The sequence below is a fragment of the Python bivittatus genome, unplaced genomic scaffold, assembly GCF_059951505.1.
Source record: "Python bivittatus isolate LINGU-HERP-01145 unplaced genomic scaffold, Pbiv_v1 ctg000480_np1212, whole genome shotgun sequence".
NCBI classification, from domain to species: Eukaryota; Metazoa; Chordata; class Lepidosauria; order Squamata; family Pythonidae; genus Python; species Python bivittatus.
In genome coordinates this window covers 2989106-3014783 of record NW_028277075.1, presented here as the reverse complement: position 1 = coordinate 3014783, position 25678 = coordinate 2989106, and the positions used below count along the sequence as shown (strand labels likewise).

At 36.0% G+C, this 25678-nt stretch overlaps 1 protein-coding gene across 1 annotated transcript in view; it reads right to left on the bottom strand.

Moving 5' to 3' along the window:
* Positions 1-20321, bottom strand: part of EML5 (EMAP like 5) — a 103065-nt gene extending 82744 nt beyond the window's left edge. Inside the window, exons 1-5 of the mRNA XM_088145252.1 lie at positions 19728-20321; positions 13714-13873; positions 9622-9720; positions 9093-9161; positions 2206-2391 (exon numbers count right to left, since the gene is read on the bottom strand). Coding sequence (XP_088001378.1) covers positions 2206-2391; positions 9093-9161; positions 9622-9720; positions 13714-13873; positions 19728-20071 — 858 coding nt within the window. The 5' untranslated portion in view covers positions 20072-20321. The remainder of the gene's footprint in view (positions 1-2205; positions 2392-9092; positions 9162-9621; positions 9721-13713; positions 13874-19727) is intronic.
* Between the last annotated feature and the right edge of the window lie 5357 nt (positions 20322-25678).

The window sequence follows — 25678 nt, the reverse complement described above, 5'->3', positions numbered from 1 at the left end:
TCAGTAAAACAAGGATCTCTGGTGGATGCAAACCAGCAAGCCAGGTTTGGTGGGTGACCTTATGCTGGTCACTTGGATGTCAAGCTGTTGTACTGTGAAACAGAGCTGGATGAATAATTTGTGCAAAGGTGGTAGCTTCACATTAGCTGATGATGGGATGGTTGTAATTATGTCTCCCTTTGTGGAGAGGAAGATGGGATACCATCAAGTTCCTGCTCTCCCTTCTCTGCCATCTGTTTGGCCATCAAGCCTCTCTTCTCTTCATGAGGGGGCAGGGGAGCTTGTAGTTCTGACAAGGAGACTGGAAGAATCAGTGCAGCATGGGCTGCAAAATGGGGATCACTGGCAAGCAGAGGTCCCATCTCTTTAGCAGGAGGAACATCCTCTGGCTTGTCCAGTGCAAGAAGAGGGGAGGGAAACTGTTTCTCCTGTGAATCAGGTTTTGAACCTTGTCCATAGTCATATTCTCCTTTTCATGGATCATGTTACTTTTTCTTTGTACTGTATGTTAAATTTGCAGATGAAATATTCATCCAGCTTTATTATAATTATGTGTGCAAGAGATTTTACATAAGGAGTCAACAGAAGCAAAAATGCTGTTATTTAATTCTAAATGATTAAAAAAAAATCCAAATCCACATGAGAGGTAAAATGCTTCTTTAAGTCTATGTACAGTATTTATTTATTCAATTTATATGGCCACTCACTTGCCAAGCAGCTCTGGGTTGTTAACAAGTTAAAAGGATTTAAAAAAGGCAACTTTTATGAACTCTTTCAATGTAGATATTCATGTTTGTTTGTTTTTACCTACTTGAAAACACAAACTTTTTAAATATAGTGCTCTACATATTGTAGGATGCCAAACTAATATGTAAACACCGAGCACATATGTAGTTATTATCCAACTATAAGGGAATGAAAAGTGGAAACAATTTCCCTTGGGTGCTACAGCAGGTGATATACAAAGGAATACTTTCTTTATGGGTCAAAGTAATTAAAGGAATCAAATGTCTTTCTTACAGACTCACAAGCCTCCTTAGGCTAAAGGTTAATTGACAGTGTGGTGAAAAGCCAAATGATATTCATTTCCTAATCAATGAACCACCTTTAGGCTTTTGGAACCCAATGTAAAAACAGTAGATAAAATTTATCTTATATTGGAGGAAAGAACGCAGCATAGGGAAACATTTGCCAGTATGTGAAAGGACTATTAAGAGCCAGGTATTGGTGGTGAATTATTATTCTGTCAAATAGTAAATCTGGAAAAAAATCCTAAAGTACAAAGGAAGAAGATTGGAAAACATCAGTACAACCATGAAAAGAGTCTGTTGGTTTGGGAGGCTAAAGTATGTGATCACATTCTAAGATCGTACTTCTGCAACTGTACTGCATTCTAATTAGAAATAATGCAAGCCTCTTTACTGATGCAGATTTTTTGTATTCTATCATACCTCCTCCATGTTTTAAAAACTTTTTGACACCCTACAAATGTGATTCATAATGGGGTATCTCTTATAGAAAGGAAGAAGAATTCTGCATCTCCCCAAATAGCCAGCAGCCATTTCATTTGTTGATGGAACTATTTTAATTTCAGGTAATCATAAGAACTATAAGTTTAAGAACTGGTGCTGAACTTGCTTCTTTCATCCTCTTCCCTCCCTCCATTTTTTATTTTTGATCTATATGTTGTATTTTTCAATTTATACCCCTGAGAACAGAAACTGGTTAGTTATCAATATTTGTAAGCAGTTATTGGCTAATTGGAAAATACATTAAATCAATTACATTCATTAAAAATGCATATTTACTCTGCAGACTGAGGAGTGGAATAGTGAGCTGGCACTCAGAATAATGCAGTTAAATTTCTTCTTATCTGTCTATCTTTTCTCTACTGAGAAACTCAGAACATAACTTGGAGCAACTCAAAATACTTTTTTTTAGCCCCAGTGCAATTAGTGCCATCAACTCCAGACAAATAGCCACTGAATATTAAACTGAAAAGCCAACTGAAAACTTGTCATAATTTCATCGATTTCATAAGACTGAACAAATGAAGCTTCAACTTTTAATTCAAAATTTATTAAAAATCCTGGAGTCTTGTAATTATTAATTTCATTGCAATTCATTTACAAATCTGTGTTTGTCCCACCTGTTTTAAAAAATCTTTTAAAAAATAATAAGTTGTCATATCAAAATAATACTTACAGCATGTGCCCCTTGTATGTTTCGTATAAGGTTGATTCCTTTCCATACATAAATATCTCCATTAAGTGCACCAGAATATGTTATTTCATCTCTTGCACAGGCGAGGCACAAAATAGTTTGGAGATCACCAGTCTTACCAAATACACCACGCTTTGGTGTCAATGAATTTCCACAGAGACTCCAGAACTGCAGCATAAAAATTATTTGCTTTAGTAACATTATTCATGTTGGATATTTTAAGCCACTAAGACACAAACTTTTGAGATGGATGGCTGCCAAGACAAAGCTCCAAATTCTGATTTCTTTTTCTTCCACTCTGTCATATATTTAAGTAACTAAAAGCTCACAATATGATGCCATTGCACTTCAATGTCATTTTTTTTCTATATATGGAGACAGGGAAATATGGAAGTATGATGATGTTATGACATATTATATAATATGTCATAACATCATATTATTATATGATTAGTATTATTAATACTATTATTAGTATATACTATTATTAGTATACTATATAATAATACTAATTAGTATTAGTAATAGTATTAGTAATATAGTATTATATTATTACAGGAGAGAGATGAAATCAGGAAACACAGTTGTATCACAATAGCTACACATTTCTAGTAAAACGGCATTCACATTTTTTATTTTCCATTTGCTCAGACCACATAAAAGGATATGCAGGACTTAATCTTATGCCTATTTCTCTGAAAGAGAATACTGCCGAATTCACTATTATTTATTCTTCATTCAGTACGGTAAATCCAGACTTACACATACTTCAGGATGAGCCACTGAAATAATGGGATTAAAAATTCCACTGGTATCAGTGGATCTCCTCAAATCTAAATCATTCTAGCAAGAAGCATACCATGTATAACTGAAAGTACAGAGCAAATCATACTGATAGACAAAGTACAAAATATTTAGGCTCTTGGAGCAAATAATTCAAAATTAATATAAGTAACATTAATACAGCCTTTACATAGTTTCTGCTTCCAGAACAACTTTTATACTAGAGACATTGTTACTCATCTGCAGGTATGTTTCTTAAAAGTCAAGAATGAATCACTCTACATGCTGCAGCCCATCTTCCCTTAGAAACAAATAGGGGCTTAGGAAATGTAAGCCCAGCTTCAGTCCATATTTTGAAATTGGAAGGAGCTTCCCCAGACCATGACAAATGAAGGAGCAGTGCCCTTCAAGTAAAGAGTTTCTTTTGAAAGGGTTAATAACTAGCACCTGGACCACAGGTGAGCTCCAAGCCACTCTAATAAATAAATCTCAGTGGCCCGTACAGGAAATAGTATCTCATGAACTTCTGATTGTGCTACATTTTTGACTTAACCTTGTTCACTAATATCCTAGTTCCTTGACTGAGCCTTTTTAACTCTGAAGCTGCTTGATATCTCATCTGCTTGAACCTCATATATGAATATTGGCCTGATTTTTTATGTGAGTTACTAGCTTTTTGATCTAGAGTATTTATTGATTTATTTACAGTATTTGAATGCTGCTGCTGGTGATTTATCAGGTTGCTTGTTCAACAGCTTTGCCATGCAATATGTAAAAAGTTGACATGAGCTGGAGAATATCTGATTCAGACAAAAATAGCCAAAGGACAGAACAGAAAGAATTATAAGCATACAATAAAACAAGAGAACTAATCAAAAAGCCCAAAAGGCCACAGAAAAAGGTACATGTACGCTAGAACATCTGAAGAATATGTTTTGCTATGGAAATGCTAAACATCTCCACATCATATTAGAAGGAAGTCTGAAATACTTCATTTTAAAGAAGGACATCAACTTGTTTATTTATTATTCAAATGTATATATGCCACCCATCTCACTATACAAGTATCAATATAATGGAAACTTGATGAAAGGAAGAAAATAAATGAAATCTGGTCCTTTCTGGACATACATTCTATATGGGAAGGACAGAGAAGGATATAGTTTTGCTCTGTATATCAAAGAGGGCATAGAAGCTTCTTTAAAGCTATTGAATAAGGGCATCAGGGGTTTCAAACTGGGGGCTGCCAATATCACCTGATACGGTACAGATATTGGACAGGTCTTTAAAAACTGCAATGGGCTGCATGAAAGCCAATAAATGAATAATTCAGAGGAACTGTGGATTGGCATCTCATGGATTCAGAAATTGGGTAGATCTACTAGTCTGGATGGAATTGAATCCTTGAAGGAGCAGATGTGTAGCCTTGATGTAATCTTGGACTTAGCTCTGTGACTTGAGGCTTAGGTGCACTGATGAGTTTCCATATATTCCTTTCTTTCTTTTCTCCCTTCTCTGTCTCATGGTCCTCAGCTGGGAGATGAAAAGTTTAATACCAGCTGCTGTCTGTCTGGCTGTTAGCATTTCTGCATGTCCTCCCTCCACTCAAGTTTCAGAAGCCTGTGCAGCTGATCAACCTTGTTGAGGCATGGTATGTAAGAGTGAATGGGAATGGATTATTAAAACTGTTTAAATCAACCAATTCCTTATATTACTTAGGTTTATGACTATGAACTCATATCTACAATTGTGTAAGATCCAAATGACTTTGGTCCATGATTGCTTCCACCCCTATGTCTCAAAGTAGAAAGGAATGATGTTCAGGTTAGATTCAAGAATTTTTTTTAACAGAACATTTTAAAAAAAAAGTTATACCTAAAATTAATACATTTTATAAAATGAATAGGCTTTGACAGAACTCTGAGCACAGAAACAGTATTTTTATATATTTATATGAATGAAAGAGTGATAGCAATTAAGCTAATTGTATACAATTAAGCAAAATTATATACTTCATCCTACTATCCACATATTTAAATAACAAAATGAGATAGAAAACATATACTTAGCCTTCTCAGTGTAGCGAGACATAACAAATTGTCCTGTTTTTCATTTTACTTTCAGAAACTCAGTACAGCTAAAAAGGTTAAGGAAATTAATTTAAAAATTGCACAAGCCTACAATAAAGTTTATCATAGGCAAAGTGCTCTCTAAAACTTTGTTAGCAGTAACATTTTATCAGAAACCTTTATAAGACTGACATTACAATCTTATGCAAGAGCAAAAGTAAACCCACTGAACCCAGTTGAGTTAATTATCCAATTAATGGGAACAGAATGGCAGAGTAAACTGCAAGTGTTTGTCTTAATAAAAAGGTTTGAATCTGGCCTTTAAAATAATATACAGCTGCATTATGAAATGACTCCTTTGGACTAAGCAAAGGCTGAGTGCTCCATTCACTTCTATGATCTGAAGGAAATAAAAAATGATTTTTCAAAAGAAATTGATATAAAATAACATTTTAAAAGTTTTTAATTAGACCTTTTTAAAAAATTGAGATACTAAGCTTCTATTAAAAATATTAAATGATTTTAATAAATTTTGTAATATGTTCTAAAATAAATTAAAATACAATAAAACTAAGGCCTAAAATTACAACTTTCATATGTAGTGTCAATAATAATCAGATGCCTATGGACACATTCCAAAGCTTCCAGTGAAGGTTGCTGAAAAGCTACTGGTTGCATCTTTGCCTACGGAAAGGGAAATGCATAGATAGAAAAGAAAATTAATAGAAAGAAGTTTGTATAAGTAGTATGACTATTATCTGAAAGTCAGCTGCCTGCCTTTTTTCTGATGATATTCATGGAAATGAAGTGAGTAGCAGATCACTCCAACTAGGAGGAAAATATAATCCATATTCCCATTGCAAGGTGCTTAAGATCTGACATGGCAAGTACTTCCTTTCCTTCCCATACACAATGACATTTTCCAAATCATGCAGTGGTCTGTTTCAGTAAGGGAGAGGACAGGAAACACCACCCACAATAAATCTCTATGACCACAGCTTGTCTTTGATATAAAAGAATAGCTAAGGCTGCATCCTTATTAACTCTAGCCTACAACATTAACCACTCATTACTACTTGGTATCTTGATTGCCACCATTAGGAAGAACCAAAGAGAGTTAATGATCAGAAGTAACTAACTAAGTGGAATATATTTATGGCTGACTACAATTCAGACCTGGTCAATGATCCTTCCTAACCTCAATTATAGCCTTTAGTGCTTAGTTTTCAAGACAAGTTATGTAACTGAACTGTTGCTTCCCTGCTTCTAGATATCCTGCTCATCTAACATGCTATGTTTGATTACATACCCTGAAAAGAATTTTTGCCCAAATGATACACATCTTAAATATTCCAACAGCTGTTAAGTTAATTCTCCCTTGCATTTCTAGGAAAGTGAAGCATTTGAAAACATTTTTCAGGCCACCAGGTAAAACTTCATTGCTTTTTCTTCTTGACCAACTTCCTGGTATTGCAGCATTTTCTTAACTCTCATAGTACAAAGACTGATGACTCACACGTGAAACCTGGAAAATATTTCTGCAATAGTATGTTTGGAACTTTTCCAAACTCAGTTCTTGGAAGTGAAAGTACTTTTATTACCTAGATAACATTTTCCATAACATAGACATGAGGACTTCATTGATTTTTCTTGGGCTTTCCATATCATCAGCCATAGTATGCTTCTCAGCTACCTTACTGGAGTATCACTAAAGGAAAAAAATTGAAATGGCTCCTTCCCCATCTGGAACTTAAAATAAGGATCAAGGTAATGAAAGTACTATTATTTGGGTGTTCTGATACACTTGAATCAAGCATTCACCTTGCTCTGAATGGATTGTAATATATTTGCAGTTTGGAAGTATTTCTAGGATTTGATGACAATGATATATTTTATTAACTCTTTCAGGTCTGGTAACTGAGTCCTTTCCTAAAGAATTCAAACCTAGTCATGAAAGCTCAAGCGCTTATCATTTCCTTGTTAGATGTTCTTTCTTTTCTTATAAGACTTATTTCCCATATTAAACTAAGCCAATGATTACTTTAGCATACTTTGTTGAATAAACCACAGTTGGCTAAGTTTACACTATAAGTGGATTATTAGGTTACACTGGTGAGAGGTGAAGAGTCCAGAAACCAAGCTCTATGAATAATAGTTAAAGAATCTGAGTATGTTTAGCCTATCTAAGAGACAACTAAAGGGAGATGTGATAGCAGTCTTTAAACAAATTAAGGGCTGTTACATAAAAGAGGGAAAGGACTCTCTCTTACTCCAGAGAGCACTATCAGAATGAATGAGTTAAAACTTCAAGGAGGTAGGTTCTGGCAAGATGCTAGAAGGAACTTCCTGACTGTACAAGTTGTCACCCAGTAGAACAGGCTGCCACCTGAAGTTCTCCTTATTTGGAGGTCTTCAAACAAAGGTTGGATGGGCATCTGTCAGAAATACTCTATAGAATTCTTCACTGAGCAGTAGGTTGGACTAGATGACCTCTAAGATCCCTTCTGATTCTATAATATGCCGAGGCACAAACATATAAAGTATGTTTCAGTTTAGCATGATGTGTGAACTTAGGCAATGTGAAAGTTTCAACAGGTCCACAAGTAGTTCTGACAGAAATTGCCAATTTAGATCATATTTTTTCTATCTGTTGTTTTTAATTGACTACTTTTAAACTCAATTGAAAGTAAAATTTGAGTAGGAAGTAGCCACTGAAATCAAAAGACTATGAAAACAACATTTCACTAAATGGGACCAAGAAGTACCCATTATTCTTTGGAGGATATCCACTTGGATGGGTAATCCTAGAACATTTTTTTCCAGTTGTGATATCCAAAATTTGAAATGGCTTCTTGAAGCCCTAATACTAGGCTCAATCATTGCTTGATTTTGGATGGATAGCAAAGATTACTTTATTCAGAAAAACTTTGATTCTGTTGTGATTTCTGCTGTATTAAGTACTGTGTTGAATCTGAGGATTGAATTGCATTTTCTATATAATGTTATGAATAGTTATATATTTATTCATTTGACCAGTAATCATTATAATCTGGTAGGACTCCAGGTCATTAACAAACAAATGTTCATAACAAAAAATGTCCAGAATAAATATTAATAGTGTACCGATAAATAAATAATGATCATTCAACGAAAACCAAAGACCAACAACAATACAAAAAACCTTGATGACAGCTGCTCAGTTCACAAAAGCTTTTTGGAAGAGCTCCATCTTCTGAAATGAACACACAGAGAGAGCCCTCCTGATCGCGGCTGGAAGGCTGTTCCAAACCGCAGGCACTGCCACATAAAAAAATTACCTCTGCATTTCACCCTCTCTCACTTCATAGAAATGAGATACTACCAACAGCTTCTTCTGGGACAATCAAGTTAATTGGGTTGATTCCAGCTGGCAGCAGTTGTATAACCCAGTTAAAGAAAGAACAGTTGTACATAAATAACTTAGCTTTTATCAATTAATTTTATTTTGTTTTGCCAAGAGTAGAACTGCTTGCACTGTCCAATAAGACTTCAGATTAAATAATATTGTGCCAAATACTGTACCCATGGAGATGGCAAGTCCAGCGACTGGGAAAGGACATTTCCACAGCAGACCTGCTGGGCCAACTGGAGTTAAAGCATATCACTGACTCTGATTGCATCATCCCCAGGTTCATCCCTGAGGTGTCCTACATTATCCACATAAAAAAAGTTTCTTTTATTTATTTTTTATTATTATATGTGGAGACCATTCAACTCCTAGAAGACTCTGGGCAGCTTACAGTACAACTCAAAACACCAAACAATAAAAAATCAAGTGCATCTAGAAAAGTAAAAGATGTAAAATGTGTCAGGATAAAATGGAAAAGTCCACTTACACATCAGAATATCTAAAATCAATTTCAGATTGCCTCAGCAGGCTGGGGTTGAAACGGTGGTAACACTGTGAGGACATGTCCCTCAAAAATGTAAGGCATCCATGCATCTCTGCAAGCAGAACTGAAATGTATGTTTTCTTACCTTAATATGTTTTACACCACAGCTAACAAGTTTGTTTGGTTGGTACAAATCCCAAGAAATATCAAATATCTGGATAGGGGACAGAGGAAAAAAAAGTTGGTCTCGAAAATGACTTTTTAATTATAATGAAAAGTAGATATATTTACAGAAATATATCCACATCTCCTAACCTAAACTTTACAGAATGGTTTACTGGAAATATTTTTGTCCAATAAAGTTTTCTTAAACTTCATAAATATTTGTAGATTTATAATACAAACAGATAAGCTTGTTAATTTAAGTGACCATGAAAGCCAACCAAGGCTCTTTGCAAAAAACATGAGACATAAATCTAATAGTAACCACCTCATTTAATTCGTTGTAATTTTCTCCTAAGCAAATATGTGTAAAAGCCTCATACAGAATCAGAAGTATAAAGGTATGTATTGTCACTTATTTATGGTGCTGCCAGAAATGGTTATATCTAACTTACCAGACACAGAAAAAGGTTCTTAAAATATACACAGAAATTGAATAAAATTATACCTACTCTGTCAGTATGACCAGGAGCCATGGACAACATTCTTCCTTTTCTCCAATCCCAGACACAGATTGTATTTTTTGAATCCAAACCAACTGAAAGCAAGCGCTAAAAATTCCCAAAACGTCAAAGGAGAATAAAATAAAATATTAATACTCAAATGATAATACATTCTGAGTGTTTCAGATAAGGGAAAAGAATAGATATATTGAGGATACAGCATTTAAAAAAGTAAATAATATATTACAGTGTTCCTGAAGAGAGAGAGTGAAATCCAAAGTATCACATGGAGAAGCTTTATTAAAATTATATTGCTTCTGTTCCCTTCAGAATCATCTGCCCTGTTTTCTAATGGGGAGACTGATGAATAGCCTTCAGCACTGCACAAAGGGAAAGGAAGGGGAAAAAAGGAAGTTGTACTATAAGGTTCAATGCAGTTATAAGGCAATACTTCTAATAATGGTTAGTGATAAATCAGGTTCCCTCTTTTGCAGCTTTTGAAAACACGCTTTGTAGAAAGTTTTCAACTAGAGGTACGCTTTGGATTCAACTAAATCCTGACCCAAATCCAGTTGATTTAAATAGATTCAAGAGGTACCCAAATCAAAAGCAGAATTCTTCTGAAATCCAGTCTGATTTGAATCTTGCCAAACTGTCAAAAAAACTGAATTTTTTAGGAACAAACTTTGTTTGTAAAAACTGATATATTTTTCTTCAAACTCTCCTTATATAAGAAAAACTCCAGGTCGAGAAAGGTGTAGTTTTAGCATTGATCCTTCCAGCTTGAATGGTTTAACCCAAGATGTGCTATCATAAAGTTCAAGGAGAGGAATGTTGATATAGGATTGTTCTAGAATTCAGTGCTCTTTACCAGCTTTTCTTTAGAAATAACAATATTAAAAGAGTTTTGGTAGATTGTCTTGGGGGGCAGAGGGTTGCAGCATAGTGTGTCAACATGGAAAATGCTGAATCTTCAACTTCTGCTTTTCTGTTTGCTACACGTGCATCTTCACTAAATGCCCTATTAAACATTCTATGATTTTGGTACCAATTTAGCATGTCATGGGAGTCTCTTAAATATTTTTCATTAATTATACCTCCCAAATAGATTTAATTATAAAATGAAATTAATTGGAGGTTTAATTAATGAAAATTACATGTCTCTGATTTATACTACTTAGATGCAAATTGCCACCTCTAAAATAAATAAATAAACAACTAACTATGGGAGAAGGAAGAAGCAAATCATCTACACTCTACTCCCAAAGCTGAAGATTTCATACTTCTACCAGAAGGATACCACTACTACTATCTTTCTGAACTTTTAGATATGTATTCATAAAGGACATCTTTATCCTGTATGTCACTTTCATAAATGCTGCTGACAAAAAAAGCAAAACAGATATAAATGCCCTTTATTAGAAACAAAGACAGTCATGGGGGAGTCAAAAAGGTATGACATCCATTTAAAAAAGGGTGGGAATTTGATAATGCGGGCACACCCACCACCTTGGCTTTTTGGACTCCCAGCTCATAAGCAACCCTGACTGGAAATCCTCAGAATAAAACTAATCTTTTAAATTCTTGCACATTTCTCCTTTCAGCTTATTAACATTAACTTTGCAAAGCTGGATCCTACGAGAAGGGATAATCTTGTATAAACATTTTATATAATTTCACCAAGAAATAAAAATGTTACCTTTTTATATAAAAAAGCAAAACGTAAAGATACAGTACCTAGAACATAAACCTCTGCTTCTATATGTTTAGAATTTGGCAGACTTCCTTTTCTAATCTTATTCCTATTAATATCATTCAATTTGTGATGAACTGAAAAAAAGTGGAAGCCCTTGAATAATTTCTATTAGTGATCAATGATGGATATACTTTCAAAGTGAGTTTCTCATCTTAGTTCACAATCATATCAGGGGACCTCTAACAGTCTAAAACGAGCTGGGATGTAATCTAATCAGACCAGTGGTTAATCCATGATTCATATTTTAAATATGAATTTGAAATAAAATAAAATTCATATTTATTTTAAACACAATAAAAAGTAGAACCATCCTGGGGGAGGGGTCAACAAAATGGTGAGTACAGTTGGGTGATCAAAGCCCCACCTCTTTTTATTTGGTTATTAAGCATATTTTTATGCCATCACATAGAAAACAATGTGGGATGCCTGTTAAAAAACAGCAGAGCCTTGTTTGCCATCACACCCACATTTTGACATTATTGACCTTCCTTGTGGACGTGCTGGTTAAAAGGCAATGAAACAGTTTACACCAGAGAAGAAAGGACAGTAAAAGTAAAATGCATTATAAAAAGAGGAGCCTATTGGGAAATCTAAAGAAAGTAAAAAAAGCAAAGAAGAAAACTGTGAATGGGTAATCTCTCAAGAAGATAGATAAAAATACGTCTCAACAAAACTGTTTTGTTCTGGAATAGTAATTTTAATGAATAATATGTGTTCCTTTAGACATATTTTACTTGTTCAAATAGCTGACAATAGCTGACTGAAAAATTAAAAACCATAAACTAATAAGTTCAGAATTTAGCCATAAAATTACCACAATAGAAAAGTTTTGGGGAAGTTTCAATGCCTCTTATTATATCCACATCTTACAATGTAAACAGTACCATCGTGACTAATGACAGAAATGATGGAGTCTGTGATGGAACGGTTTGGTGAAGGCCGCGCTCAGGGAAATAAGCATTTCCTTACCCCCCAGAGTGAGCGTGGGAAGGTGAAGAGGATGAGACTGGCACCACCCTATGGAATTTGCAATGTTTGCTTGCTGGCTTGGGAAGTTTAGATTCAGTCTGGTGAGATTCTGTCTTGTAGGTCAAAGCTAATAAATGCAATAGAACTGTATCTGTACTGTCTTGTGGAGTTCTTTGGGCTGAACCTGTGATGGAATGGAATTATGAAGGCCAGACTCAGGGAGGAAAACATTTTCTTTCATCTCCTGAGGCGTGAGGGAGAGATAAGAGGATGAGACTGGCAACTCCCTGAGGAATTCACAATGTGGTGGCTGGCATTACTTGGGAACTGGGGTTTCAGTCTGGAAAGATTCTTGCTAGAGATTGTAGCTAACAAACATTGCTGGACTGAATTTACATGGTCTCTTGGAGTTCCTTGGGCTAGGCCTGACAGAACCTGACAGAGTCATAGAACCCCCTTTGCTTTAGCATTTTAAGTGTCCTAACCTTGTTCTTCAATTTTACATTTAAAGGAATGTGATGAAATTCATAGAATTTCAGAGTAAAGCCAGTAGATAGACATGTCTTCTGCAGAGCTGTATGTAATATATTTAATATAGGAAATAACTGGTAGTTGTCCTCATATCTACTGCCATGTGGGAGTGACAGAAATTGTAGATGAAAAACTATGTATGTTTCAACAATTTGTTTAAAATAAACATTGCCTTTTAAAAGTAACATTTTGAAACTACAGTATAGACTATATTGGTGGAGAATCATGATGTTTGCCTAAACTGAATCCAGATGGCCAAACAGGAAAATATATTTCAAATCAAATGTTATTTTCTTAAATCTGTTATGGACCACAAATAACTATGCATGGTATACAGACAAATAAAAATATTTGTATGTGGCTTTTGGGAGGGAAAAGTGAGAGTTTGGTTTGATTTATTAATAAGGACATCCTGTGAAACAAGGTATCACGTACATATGAACGAGTGCAGGATTTGCAGTCCAAAAAATAAGTTTCTTTTACAGTTAGATTGCATTGACTAGAGACTGTCATGATCTGTCTTCCTTTAGAAGCCTCAGGACAACTTTAGGTGCTTAGATTTTTCTATAGAATTATGAAGCTGATTGTGAAATTCAGAATTTCACTCTTACACAAAAGCTAAATTTACACAGCAAAGTGCTACATAATGCTGTCCAATTATTAGAATGATAGACCAGTTTTAACTATGTAAATGTGCCTTAATTTTCTCAGCATGTTTACCAATGTTTCTATATATTTATTTAAAAAATTAAATATCTCAATTTATCATCCAAAGCTAGTCTATACAGTAGAATTTACAACAAATTATGCAGAAATTAAACAGAATATTTAATAAATATACATACCTGACCATCTACATCAAATGCCAAGCAAGCTATACCATGTGTATGAGCATCTTTCATTACCGATACTGTCTGAACAGTGTAGGTGTCCCAAACACAGATATATGGTTCTTTCCCAACTTGACCTGTTGCTACTAACACTCGTTCAGGATGTAAAGCAAGGCTTGAAAAAAAGAAGCACAGGCAAAAGTTAGTAACTTCTGGAACAGGTCATCTGTGGTCTGAATTTCACTGCATGTCTTAAACATACCTGAAATTATAATTATTTTGAACCTTCAGTGTAACATGCTGCTATGAACCTTGTTACGAACAACATTCTAGCTGCAGTGTCTCAAAGGAATTACTTTTAAGAATACTTTTCAAATGGTAAATTGGCACAAGACAGAAGCATGGAAGAAAGAAAGCCATTACTTGGAAATTAATATTTTAAAAAACCAATATTTTTCATAATCCATATAATCCAAGGAGAACAAATAACCCATTTCAAGGGTGCATGGATTTATTAACACTTGGGCTTCTAGACATGTCACATGAGGTTCTATAATATGGTTTTCTAACATCTTCAGTGCTACTACTTGTTATTCTTAATTATCCAGAGACTCAGGACATATAGAAACAAATTTGGATTTACAACTTTTATTATTTACTTTCAGAGCTAGAAGCTTCACTCATTCACCATGGGAATGGGCATGTTTGAAGAAACTGCTGCCACGTGTGCTCTAAATATGTTTTTTCATTTCAAAGTACTACATAGCATATGTGCGTGAGACTCAAACAGTTATGTATGTTCAGTTCATAATAACACTGGTAACAATATGATTACAGATCTGCCAGATATCTGGAAGTCCCATCCAAATTATCCACATGAGATGCTGAAAGACTGACATGTCACTGTGGACCTCTGCCAAAAGAAGAATGTTCTCAAGAACTTTCTATTTCCTAGAATAGATCTTGGTGTCAGAGTCTAGAGAACAGCCTTAAATGCAGCCAATCAAGTAATGAAAGATATACTGAAAAAGAGGCATGGCTTCCCCAGTCAAGTTTCCCATACCACAATAATATGAGGCTGCCCTTGAAAACCACTCTGAAACTTGTTGAGAATGTAGCAGCATTGCCAATATGAGAAGCCAATATGACCTGCTGATCCCACTGGAGAGCTGGTAACAGTCCACTTCCCTGACACTGAGAGGAACAGTCTACTTTGAAAAATGACTGATCTTCTCTTCAGAGAAAGGGAGCCATTTAAAGGCTTCCCCGCTATATCCAGAAGAGGCAAGCCATAACCTGCTCTCACATACTAAAAAGGGAGTCTTAATTTGCCAACTGACCACCTAAACAAAGTGGTATTGGAAGCAGTCCCATATCATAGATAAATCAAGCAAGCTTCTGTCCTCCCTCTCCTCTGAGCACCACTAGGTTTTGGAGGTATTTTGGGGGAATGATATTTTTCAATGCTTTACTAAATCAAGAAAGTAGTTTGAAAGCTCTGACTAACCTCAGTTTCTTGAGAAAGGGATATGTTTGTGACTAGGGAGGACTTCATGACCATTATACAGATGGTATCCATGACAGTTTCTCAAATTTTGAAATGTGTTCAAGAACCAAAAAGGTTGAGAACTCCTGGTGAAATTAGTTTTTAAGGATCAGAAACCAATGGTGTGATCAGCTGAAGCCAGCTTTCTTTTTCCCTATTATGCATTCACATTGTACCATCTGTAAAAATGTGTTACTGCTAATTTAGGAAGATGCAGTAGTCTGTTTCATTTAATAAATATCAAGCTGCAAAATGTGTTGTATTGACCTCAGTGTATTTATTCTAAGTGTCACTGTGTCTGGAGCCCATTGATTGTTTAGCAGCAAAAATATGGTTGATTTTCAAAATAAGGTGAATAATTTGCTGTAACTTAATTATCCCATTAATTTAGCTACATGTAAAGTATAAAGGCTAAATTATTATTTTCTGCCAACTTCAGCTCTTCAACCTGTTGTTTTGGCATAGTACTCTAAACAGGTTACATATTTTAAAGCTTTTTTTATTTTAATTCATTGTGAATATTTTAAAATAAAAGAATTTGATATAAAATAAAACAATCACATCATTTTCAACAGGAAATAGAGGAAACAGGATGCCCTGTTTTCAGCAGCAATTTCATAGTAGAGTACATACAAAGAAATCTGGTTCAATCTCAGCATCTCCAAATAAGCCTGGGAGAGAACTTGGAGAGAAATCTTGAACAGCTAATGCCAGACAGCATTGACTATGGTGACCTAATAAATCAGTGGCCTTATTCTGTATAAGGCAGCTTCCTACAATCCCATCTGAAGAGAAAAGTATCTATACACACATGCTTTACTGTAGCTGAGCAAATAAACTGAGAAAATTTTACAGAGAAAAATCCAGGAAATCAGATACAGACAAAAATGGGTACTACAGAATTATATTGATGTTTTAAACTAGTTATCTCAAAGCTCCATGTATTCTTTAATTCATTTTCACATGCTAACTAACAAAGATTTCCAGAGAGCTAGAAGTTACAAGACATGTTTCTACTAGAACCTAGAATCTTTCAACTACATTCCAGACTTGAATGACTATGAATAATTATCCATTCATCATTTATTCTTTTTCTATCATAAATATCAGGAAAAAAACAATGTATAGTGAGCTAAAAATTATTGATCTTTGATTTTTTAAAATCTAATTCCTGACAAATTACTTTACATTACAAATAATGTAAAATGTATAGTATATAATTTGTAAATTACAAAATTAAATTTTGTAACTACACAAAAATAATGTACAGTAACGTAATATTGTGGTATTAGAATACTGTAGAGGCAAGTAAATATTGTAATGATACAAAATAATCTAGTGGCCTATTACTGTTTTCAGCATTTTTCCACCCTAACATTGATGTTTTAGTGATATAAGATATGCCTTAGGATTTTCATTTTAAATATTCGCCAAGCGCCGAAGAATTGATGCCTTTGAACTGTGGTGCTGGAGAAGACTCTTGAGAGTCCCCTGGACTGCTAGGAGGTCAAACCAGTCAATCTTAAAGGAAATCAACCCTGATTGCTCATTGGAAGGATCGATAATGAAGCTCAAGCTCAGATACTTTGGCCACCTAATGCGAAGAGAGATCTCTTTGGAGAAGACCCTGATGCTGGGAAAGATTGAAGGCAAAAGGAGAAGAGGACGGCAGAGGATGAGATGGTTAGATAGCATCACTGAAGCAATGAGCATGAAACTGAGCAAACTCAGGGAGGCAGTGAAGGACAGGAAGGCCTGGCGCAATATGGTTCATGGGGTCACGAAGAGTCGGACACGACTTAACGACTAAACAACAACAATACATGCTGCTGTTGCTATTTGCTAAGGAAAGCAAATCTGGAGGACTCTCTGCAGAGGCCTGATCATGAAACTTTCTGAATCCAACCATAAGTTATAACTGTGATAATTCTTCTCACCTACCTCTCCACCCAATATCTAAAAAAAAGGCTGGACAGCTCCCATGTTGATAGGAACTCTGACTTGCTTTTCTTCTACACTGGATAGTATCATTTTATGCTGGACAGCTCCTCTGCTGTCCATGGAATTTGCTTCTGTTCCTTCAGCAAGGTGAGTGCCTGGGCCATGCAGCTGCAACAAGGCTGAAATCTCAGCTACTGAACAGAACACATTTGTTTATAAAGAAATGCTTTTTTCAGTACGTGAAGCTAAGGAGGATACTCAGATCCCACCACTGAACATCTTCCTGAGTCCTTCCCTGGCTTATGAGGTTTCACTAGACATGTTGATTACAAATGTGTCTTTATAGCCTTATGAGATAGAAAGGTGTGTTTGTTTTTAAATAAATTTGACATTACCTAGCTGCTGGATTATTTTCTTACTCTATAGAAAGTCACAGAGACCCACAATATGTGCTTACTGATTTGTGCACATGAGAGAAATATCAGGCTTAAAAACAGGGTAGAAGTTCAAGGAAATACATATTAATGCTGGAATATATGAGCAACTAATTCCATGATATGTGCTTAGTATGAAAAACAACACTACAGTTATGTTTATAGCAATAAATGTATAGTATATAATACTATAGAGAATATTTTGTTGAAAATACAGCAATAATATCTGTTTTGACACTGATGCTTCAGTTAATGGTACACTCCAGTGAAAATATACTGTTGATTTATATGGAAATAGGAACTAAAATATGAGTGAACACAATAAAAATGAAATATTTGTTTGAAATCATACCTCAGAATTAACACCCTTAAAATATTCCCTATTCTTACTGATAGTTCTCAGAAAGTTTATGAAGAGTTTAAAGCATTTATTCTGAGCTTTAATAAAGCACGTGTCAGACATTGGAAGCTTAATGTTTAAGGGGAAATATAAGACCATCAGAAATTCAGAATCCTGTAAGAAGTAATATTTAATTTCTACTTGGGAAGTTGTACGTATATATTCAAATGTAATACACAGTTTCATTAAATCCTAAGTGAAAACAGATTCCAAACACAATGTTTTTAATTTTATTTTCCAAGACTCTGCCAATGTTATGCTACTACTGCCAATATTAGTTATATAAAAGTGTAATTCTATTCATTCATATAATACAACACTAATGGCACAAGACAATATTCAAAAGCTTGAAAAAATGGGTCACAGTTACATAATACATCAACAGTAAACTTCTGCAAGTTTACTGATTTGAATTAATGTGAGGAATCACAAAAATTCATTGCCCAGGATAGAGAAAAAAAAAATTAGTGGTACATGTCTGTCACATTTGTTTATTAATCAATGAAAGGGAATAAAACTAGAAAGATATTATTTGAACTGAAACAGCATACTCGGCAGGAATAGAAAAATACACATGTTCAGGACAAGGTAAATACTATCTCCAGTCAGACAGTCATAAGGATTACAATGCTTCAAAACTTACACTGCTGAAACTGCTCAATTGGAGACAATTTCATAAGACAGCGGAAGGAAAACAAGCAGCACTCTAAGAATGTCTTTCAAGCTGTCTTTGACAATATTCAAGAAGCAAGAAAACAACATGTTGGTACATTAGAAGAGCACCTTCGGTTGATCTTAACAAGTGCAACATACAGATCACTGATGACTGGCATGTTTTTTAAAAAAGAAATTGAAGACCTTTCCCCACTTGAACCTGGCCGTGGCATCAACACACCCTGTCAACTTTTTTCTTCTGCCATGTCCGCATGACATAGATCTTATCTTGTCCCAAGCCAAGAGAGATGGGTTTAAATCATTCTCAGCCATACCAGTGTTAAAGTAGTACTTATTCCAATACCATCCAAGGGCAGGCTCATGCTGCGTAAAATCTGTTAGGCTTATAACCCTGTACCTTGGAGGAAAGTCAATTATTGTTACTGACTGGAAACACAGGCAGTAGAGGCAGGATAACAACTGACAAAGGAAACTGTGGATTTCATGCAAGAATACTGTAGTTGTCTCCTAATTCAAAGCAGTTAAACTCAACAGAGGGAAAAGGCTAAAAAGGGGTGGAATATGAATTGAAATAAGTGATGCAGTATACATTATGTAAATTCTGGTTGTATGCATTATACCAGCCAAAAGTAAGTGGATTCAAACCTCTACCGTATTCTCAAGAAAAGGAGATCACATCTGCTAACAGTTTAATTATAAATAAACTGAAGATTTTTCCACCAGATTATTTCAGTAGATCTGAGAAAAAGAGAGGAACTGCAATGAACAAATGCTAAATGTTAATATTTGGAATTATGATAACAAATAAACAGATAAACAGAAGTCCCATAAAAGAAGGAGAGGAGAGAGATAATATTGCCACGGAGAATCCCAGCTAATGCAGCGCTTCCAGGGAAAGAAATCAAACGGGGACTCAGTGCCCTACGGAGGGCGCCCGCTGATTGTCCTGTAGTAATTCCTGCAAGGACGGCTCTTAAGGAAGGGTTGGAACAGAAACAAGGGAGTAGGCTAGGGAGGAGAAGGGGCATCCTACCTGATGATGTCGTCCTGGTGCCCCAGGTAGAATTTCTGCCGGTGCTCCCGGGGACTATAGACCACTCCAACCCCCGCCACAAAATAAACGATTTCTTTGGCGGCCGTGTAGTAAAGGTTGTTGCGGCATTGGTGACCTCGGTAGCCATAAACCCATTCCAGCCTCAAGTGGCAATTCGGGGGGCTTCGGTCAGCCATGCCGCTCCGTTCCCCACTGGAGATCGGATCCTTCCCGCCGGTGCCCCAAGGGATGGAGGGAGGGTTGGAGAGTTCAGTCGGCCCTCTGCGCCAGGATTCGGGTCTTCCTCCGCTTAATCCTGAGCCGCCAACATGGAATCGTCTCATGCGGCCGCCGCCACCGCCGCCAATCCGTCCGCCTCACAGAAAGCGTCGCGCACCGCGCTGAGCCGCGCTCCTCCCGGCAGCGCCTCTGCTGTTGTCGCCGCTAGACATGGCTGCGCGGCGGCAGTACGGCCCCCACCGTCCGACTACTGTATTAGCCACCTGCTGGGCTCGACAGCCACCCCGGCGCGACGGAGGCAGAACTGCAGGACAAGCTAGGCGAAATCCCCGCCCGTCCTCGCCGCGGAGCTGCGCGCGGCGACTTCGCTGCGTCTTCGTCCTCCCGAACCCCGCGGGCGCTTCTCCCGCAACGTCAATCCTTCCCCCTTCTCCCCACCGCGGCTGCGCAGTCCCTTCACCTTGGCGCCTGCCCGCGCTCGCCTTCTAGTTCTCCCGAAGGCTGCCAGGACGTCAGCGGGATGGGTCTTGCTCCTTCCTTGAGGGGACTTCGGTCAACGGCTAGCCTGTTTTCCTTTTTTTTTTTTTTTAATTTTGAGCAGGCAGCCCTTCAAAACCAAGTTTTCCCCGGGCAGTCCTGGTCAGTCCTTTCGTCTCCTTCGAGCCACTTGAAGAGAAAAAAAGGGGGAAAGAGAAGCGAGGCTGCCTGCGAGAGTAAGCTGTTTTGCAAATGGGAGTAGGAGGAACGCGATTCTACAGCAAAGATTTTCCTAAGAATGTAAATTAAAAACAACAAAACACCCTTCCAAGTAAGAAACCAGACTGCGATTGCAAACCTGGCAGAATCTCTTTTTCCCATAGTAAAATGTCTATAAACGTAGATTTCAGATTTCGTTGTCCTGAGATGCCATTTGATTTTGAAAAGCTTCTGCAAAGTTTCATCCTAAGTATGGATAAACATTCAAACTGTAAAACAGCATAGCCTGTAGCTATGTGTATCTTAAAGTTTTCCAGCTAATGCATTTTAAAATACAGCACTTAAGTGCAGCTGAAGCCTTGTTTCCTGAACTACCTAAAAGCAAACATGTCAAAATCACACAGAAATTTGCTGTGAAAGGTACTTTTGTTATTTTCCCTTCTTTAAGCCATCTAGAAACACTTTCCATTAATCATTCACTCTCAAAGTGCAGCATGGTGCAATATTCTGTGCTCTCCTTGATGCTTCTCAATTCATTTACAAATGGTTTTTATCTTGATATGGAGCCAATTATGTTAAAGTGCCAGAGAGATACTGTTTGTGGTTCAGTGAATAAATAGCTAACTCCAGATGCTAGACTTGAATACATATACAAATGCACATTATTTATATCAAGACTTTCAGGATACACATCCTATCCTATCAATTTTTAAAAAACAATGAGTAACATTTTAAAATAGAAAGAAAACTAAATTCTGGATTTTTCCTACAGAGCATTTGATAATGATGATGAAAATCTGAGCCTAGTTAGGGTAGGCTACTGGATGGTCTTTGCTTGAGTCTGTACTCAATTGTCAAGATCTTATGCTATTTGCTCACTTATTTGGGAATAATTTCATGTGATTTCATTTGCAGACTATCTGGAGGTTGAGTCATGGCAACTGGACTTTTCTTTTGGTTTGATATGTTTCGCTGCTTGTCCAAGCAGCTTCTTCAGTCTAGAAAGTTGGCTGGGGGGACCCCATAAATGTCTTCCAGGGTGACTGCGTTTCTCACTAACATGATGGGCTTATTGAAGGGACAATAGGAGATGTGATTAGTAGAGTCTTTGGGATGTGGATGTCTTACTCCTAATCCCTCACTCATCCACACCTATATTTGGGATACTGTTGTGAAGTAGTATAAACAAAGAATAAATACCATACACTACGACTAAAAAAAAATCAGGTCCAAGCATTGACAAATCACTGGTAGAAAAAAATTCCATAGTTTAATGTCTTGCTACATCTCATCACCATCTAAGCCTTGCATACATACTTTATTTAGAGAAGGCAGAAGAAGATAAAAATGGATCCATTACCTTGGATCAAATACTTACCAACAGGAAGAAACAGCTTGAAGAAGTGAAGGTGACCAGAACCTTGTGAGAAAGTAAGCATGTAATCCTTGTATTCATGATATCATAGCAGCATGGATGAAAGAGTCAGACATGCATACTGGAAGAAAAGTGGATTATGATTAACTCAAAAAGAAGCTAGATCAAATCCAATGGCTTGATATCCTGAAGGAGGGCAGTGCCCAGGAAAGAAGGAAAATCCTTGAAACAATATACTGAAAATGCAATTGCAAAAGATACCTACTAGAAGGAAAAATGGGAGGCCTCTTCAGAGGCCTGTGTGAGTATATATAGAACTTTCTAAAATGATTTTTTAAAAGAAGAAAAAAGGGGGAGGAGCGACAATGGAGAAAGGTGCATATAACCAAAGAAGGATATAAGGCAATTGCCAGAAACTAAACATTGTGTCAGAAAGGCTAAAGGTCAGAGTGACCTCAGGTTTGCAGTAAATGGCCCAAATAACAAAACAGCATTTTCAGGTATATCAGAAACAAAAAGAAAGCCGAAGAGAGTATAGATCTACTGCAAGAAAAAAGGAGTGAATTGTTCATGGGTGATGGTGAGAAGGCAGATTTTTTAAAATGGTATTTTACGCCTATCTTCACTCAGGCAACAAAGCTCTAGCTGGCCATTGAAGAAAGAAGCTGCAGCTTAGAATAGACAAGGAGGAGGCAAAAGAACACTTAGCTAATTTAAATTAGCCAGATGAATTACATCCTAGGGTAATGAAGGAACTAACAAAGGTAAACACAAAACAACTAAATAATCTTTGAGAATTCCTGAGAACCATCAGGGTCACAAAAAACTGGAGAAATGCAAATGTCCCTATCTTCAAAAAAGGGAACAAGGATGATCTGAGAAGTTACAGACCTAGGCAAAATCCTCAAGCAGATTATTAAACAGCATATTTATTAGCACTTTCAATGCAACAGTTAACAAGAGCCAATTAACCTGATCTCCTTTTTCAACAGAGTTACTAGCTTAACAAATCAAGGGAATGCTGTGGACATAGTATATTTGATTTCAGCAAAGCATTCAACAAAGTCTCTCTAGATGCTGCTGCTGTTAGATGGGTACATAACTGGCTGAATGAAGACATCCAGAAAGTATTCTTAAATAGCTCCACATGAGCTTGGGGAACAGTATCAAGTGGAGTACCACAAGTTCCTGTCTTGGGACTTCAATTGTTCAATATTTTTCTTACTAATGGATGAAGGGGTTGAGGGTTTGATTATATCTGCAGATGACACAAAATAGGAGGAGTGGCTAATATTTTAGAAAAGAAAGAGGAGATTTAAAAAGATAAAAACAGGTCCGAACAATAGGCTGCAATGAACAGGAAGTATAGTCCTGCATCTCGGGAGAAAATATGAAAGGCACAAGTATAGAATAGGGGAGACCTGGCTTGGCAGTACTACACATGAAAAGGATCTGGATAACATAGCATATCATAAGTTGAACATGATGCAGCTGCTAAAAAGGCAAATGTCATTTTGAGATGTACAGTATTTACAGGAACATAGAGTCCAGATCATGGTAAGCAATTGTCCCCTCAACAAATTAGAGTTCTGAAGAGAGCTACCAAGATAATGAGGGGACAGGAAATCAAGTCCTGCAAGGGGTGATTAAAGAAAATGGGTATGTGTAGTTTGATGAGGCACTGCCATATAGAAGAGGAAGTGAATGAATCAGATTCCAAATAAGAGTAGACACCAACCTATTACCTAGCTCTATAAATGATTGCACTGAACTGTGGAATAGCAAATTGAACTGGGCCACCAGAATAATGGTTCCTATTGTGTTGCTGGCAACACTTTTTCCCAGTTTACAGAAAAACTGAAATAAAGAGAATGGCTAGACTACAGATAGGCTCAGCTTGCATTAAAATTAGCTGATTGAGATGCATTGTACACAATGGAACTGCTCTAGGTGGTTAATGGTGCAGTAAACCCAGGCTATCTGCACACAAAATCTATCTTGCATTATTCCTGACAGAATTAATTCTCCATCTGCTTTGCAGCTGAGAATCATGAAAAGATTAACAAGCTTTTTACATATGCATAGAGAGCATATGAATATATCAAGCTTCTATATGGAAAGATCTTTGGAATATACAGCCAGCTAAGTATATTTTATTTACCAGTAAATGGCAAAATTCCTGAGTTATTTTATTTTATTTACTTTATTTGTATGTTATGCATTCGCAAAGAAGAGATCTATCTATTTCTAATATAACTGCTTTCCATATTTTACATTATGTGTTATTATATTGGAATTCATTAACTATTTGTCGATGTAAATTGCTTTTTGTTGGCAAACAGGAATTGGAGAAATTATTTCTGGCATAAATATGTTATATAGTTGCAAAGTTCAAAACTAAGGAATCCCTAATGTATCAGACAATTTCTAAGATCCCAACTAATAGTTAATATACTACAATTGCATTAGGGAATAAGTCACAATAAAGCTCTGAGTAAATATCTAATGTTGCAGAATTTATATATAAGCATACAGACTTAATATTTCTAAAAGCCAATGAAAATGTGTCCTGAATGATAAAATATCATTTTTCATTTTAATGTTTTAATCCACTAGTATTAAATGCCCCAATCTTTCCCTTAAATAAGATGATCAAACATCATAAACTAATTCAGAGTATTGACTGAAGAGATTAATCTTAATTCTTTTTCTAAAGGCAGATGAAGTAGACCAAATTACTAACACCCAGCAGTGATTTTTAAAAAAATGTAGCTATTTTACATTTCCCCCCTCAGCACTATCCTTCAAATCATTAGGTACAAAAAGCATTGTGAAAAACATTCAGCACACTTGCATAACATGGCTATTTTTTATGAATAGGCGTACGACATCTACTAGATGCAAATGTTTATATTAAACACCAACAACATATATCGCATATGAAAACCTCAACATAGTTTCAAATGACAAATAAATAAATAAAATAATGCCAGATTCAGTTAATTATGCTGCTTTTCCTATGAATGTTTTTTCATGGAAAATCTGATTTCCATCTCTCAGCCAAATCTGATTTGAACTGACAACATAATTAGATACAGAACTCTTCTAAATTCTGGTTTCTGATTGCAATAGAAGATAAAGCACATCGTGGTTTAAGATTTTGTAAACCAAAACAACATTTAAACAATACTTTAATTATTAATTTCCCCCTTTTTAGATGTTATTGAATAAGAATAATAGCACATACTGAATAAAACGAAATTCTAAAGTGTTTCAATTAAGAACGTATTGATTCATATAAATGTTCCACTGAACACTTAATACAGTTAAAAATAGAGTACCATGGAGGAATTGTTTAACAGAGATCTTGAAATAAAACATAAAAATACCATATGGGGTTAATGCACTGTGTGATATGGATGGGCAGATTCTAGTGGGACTGTCTTAAGTAAATGGGGAACCACTGCAATGGGAAACAAACTATTTAGAAATTCAGTAAATATAACAAATGAATTAATAATACTTGCGTACAGGATTTAAATAGATCCATAATAATTAAAAGAGGTTTGCTAAATTCACTGCCAAGTTATCATCATAAGGTACTTTTAAGCATCTCATTTGTCCTCACTGAGAAAGGATA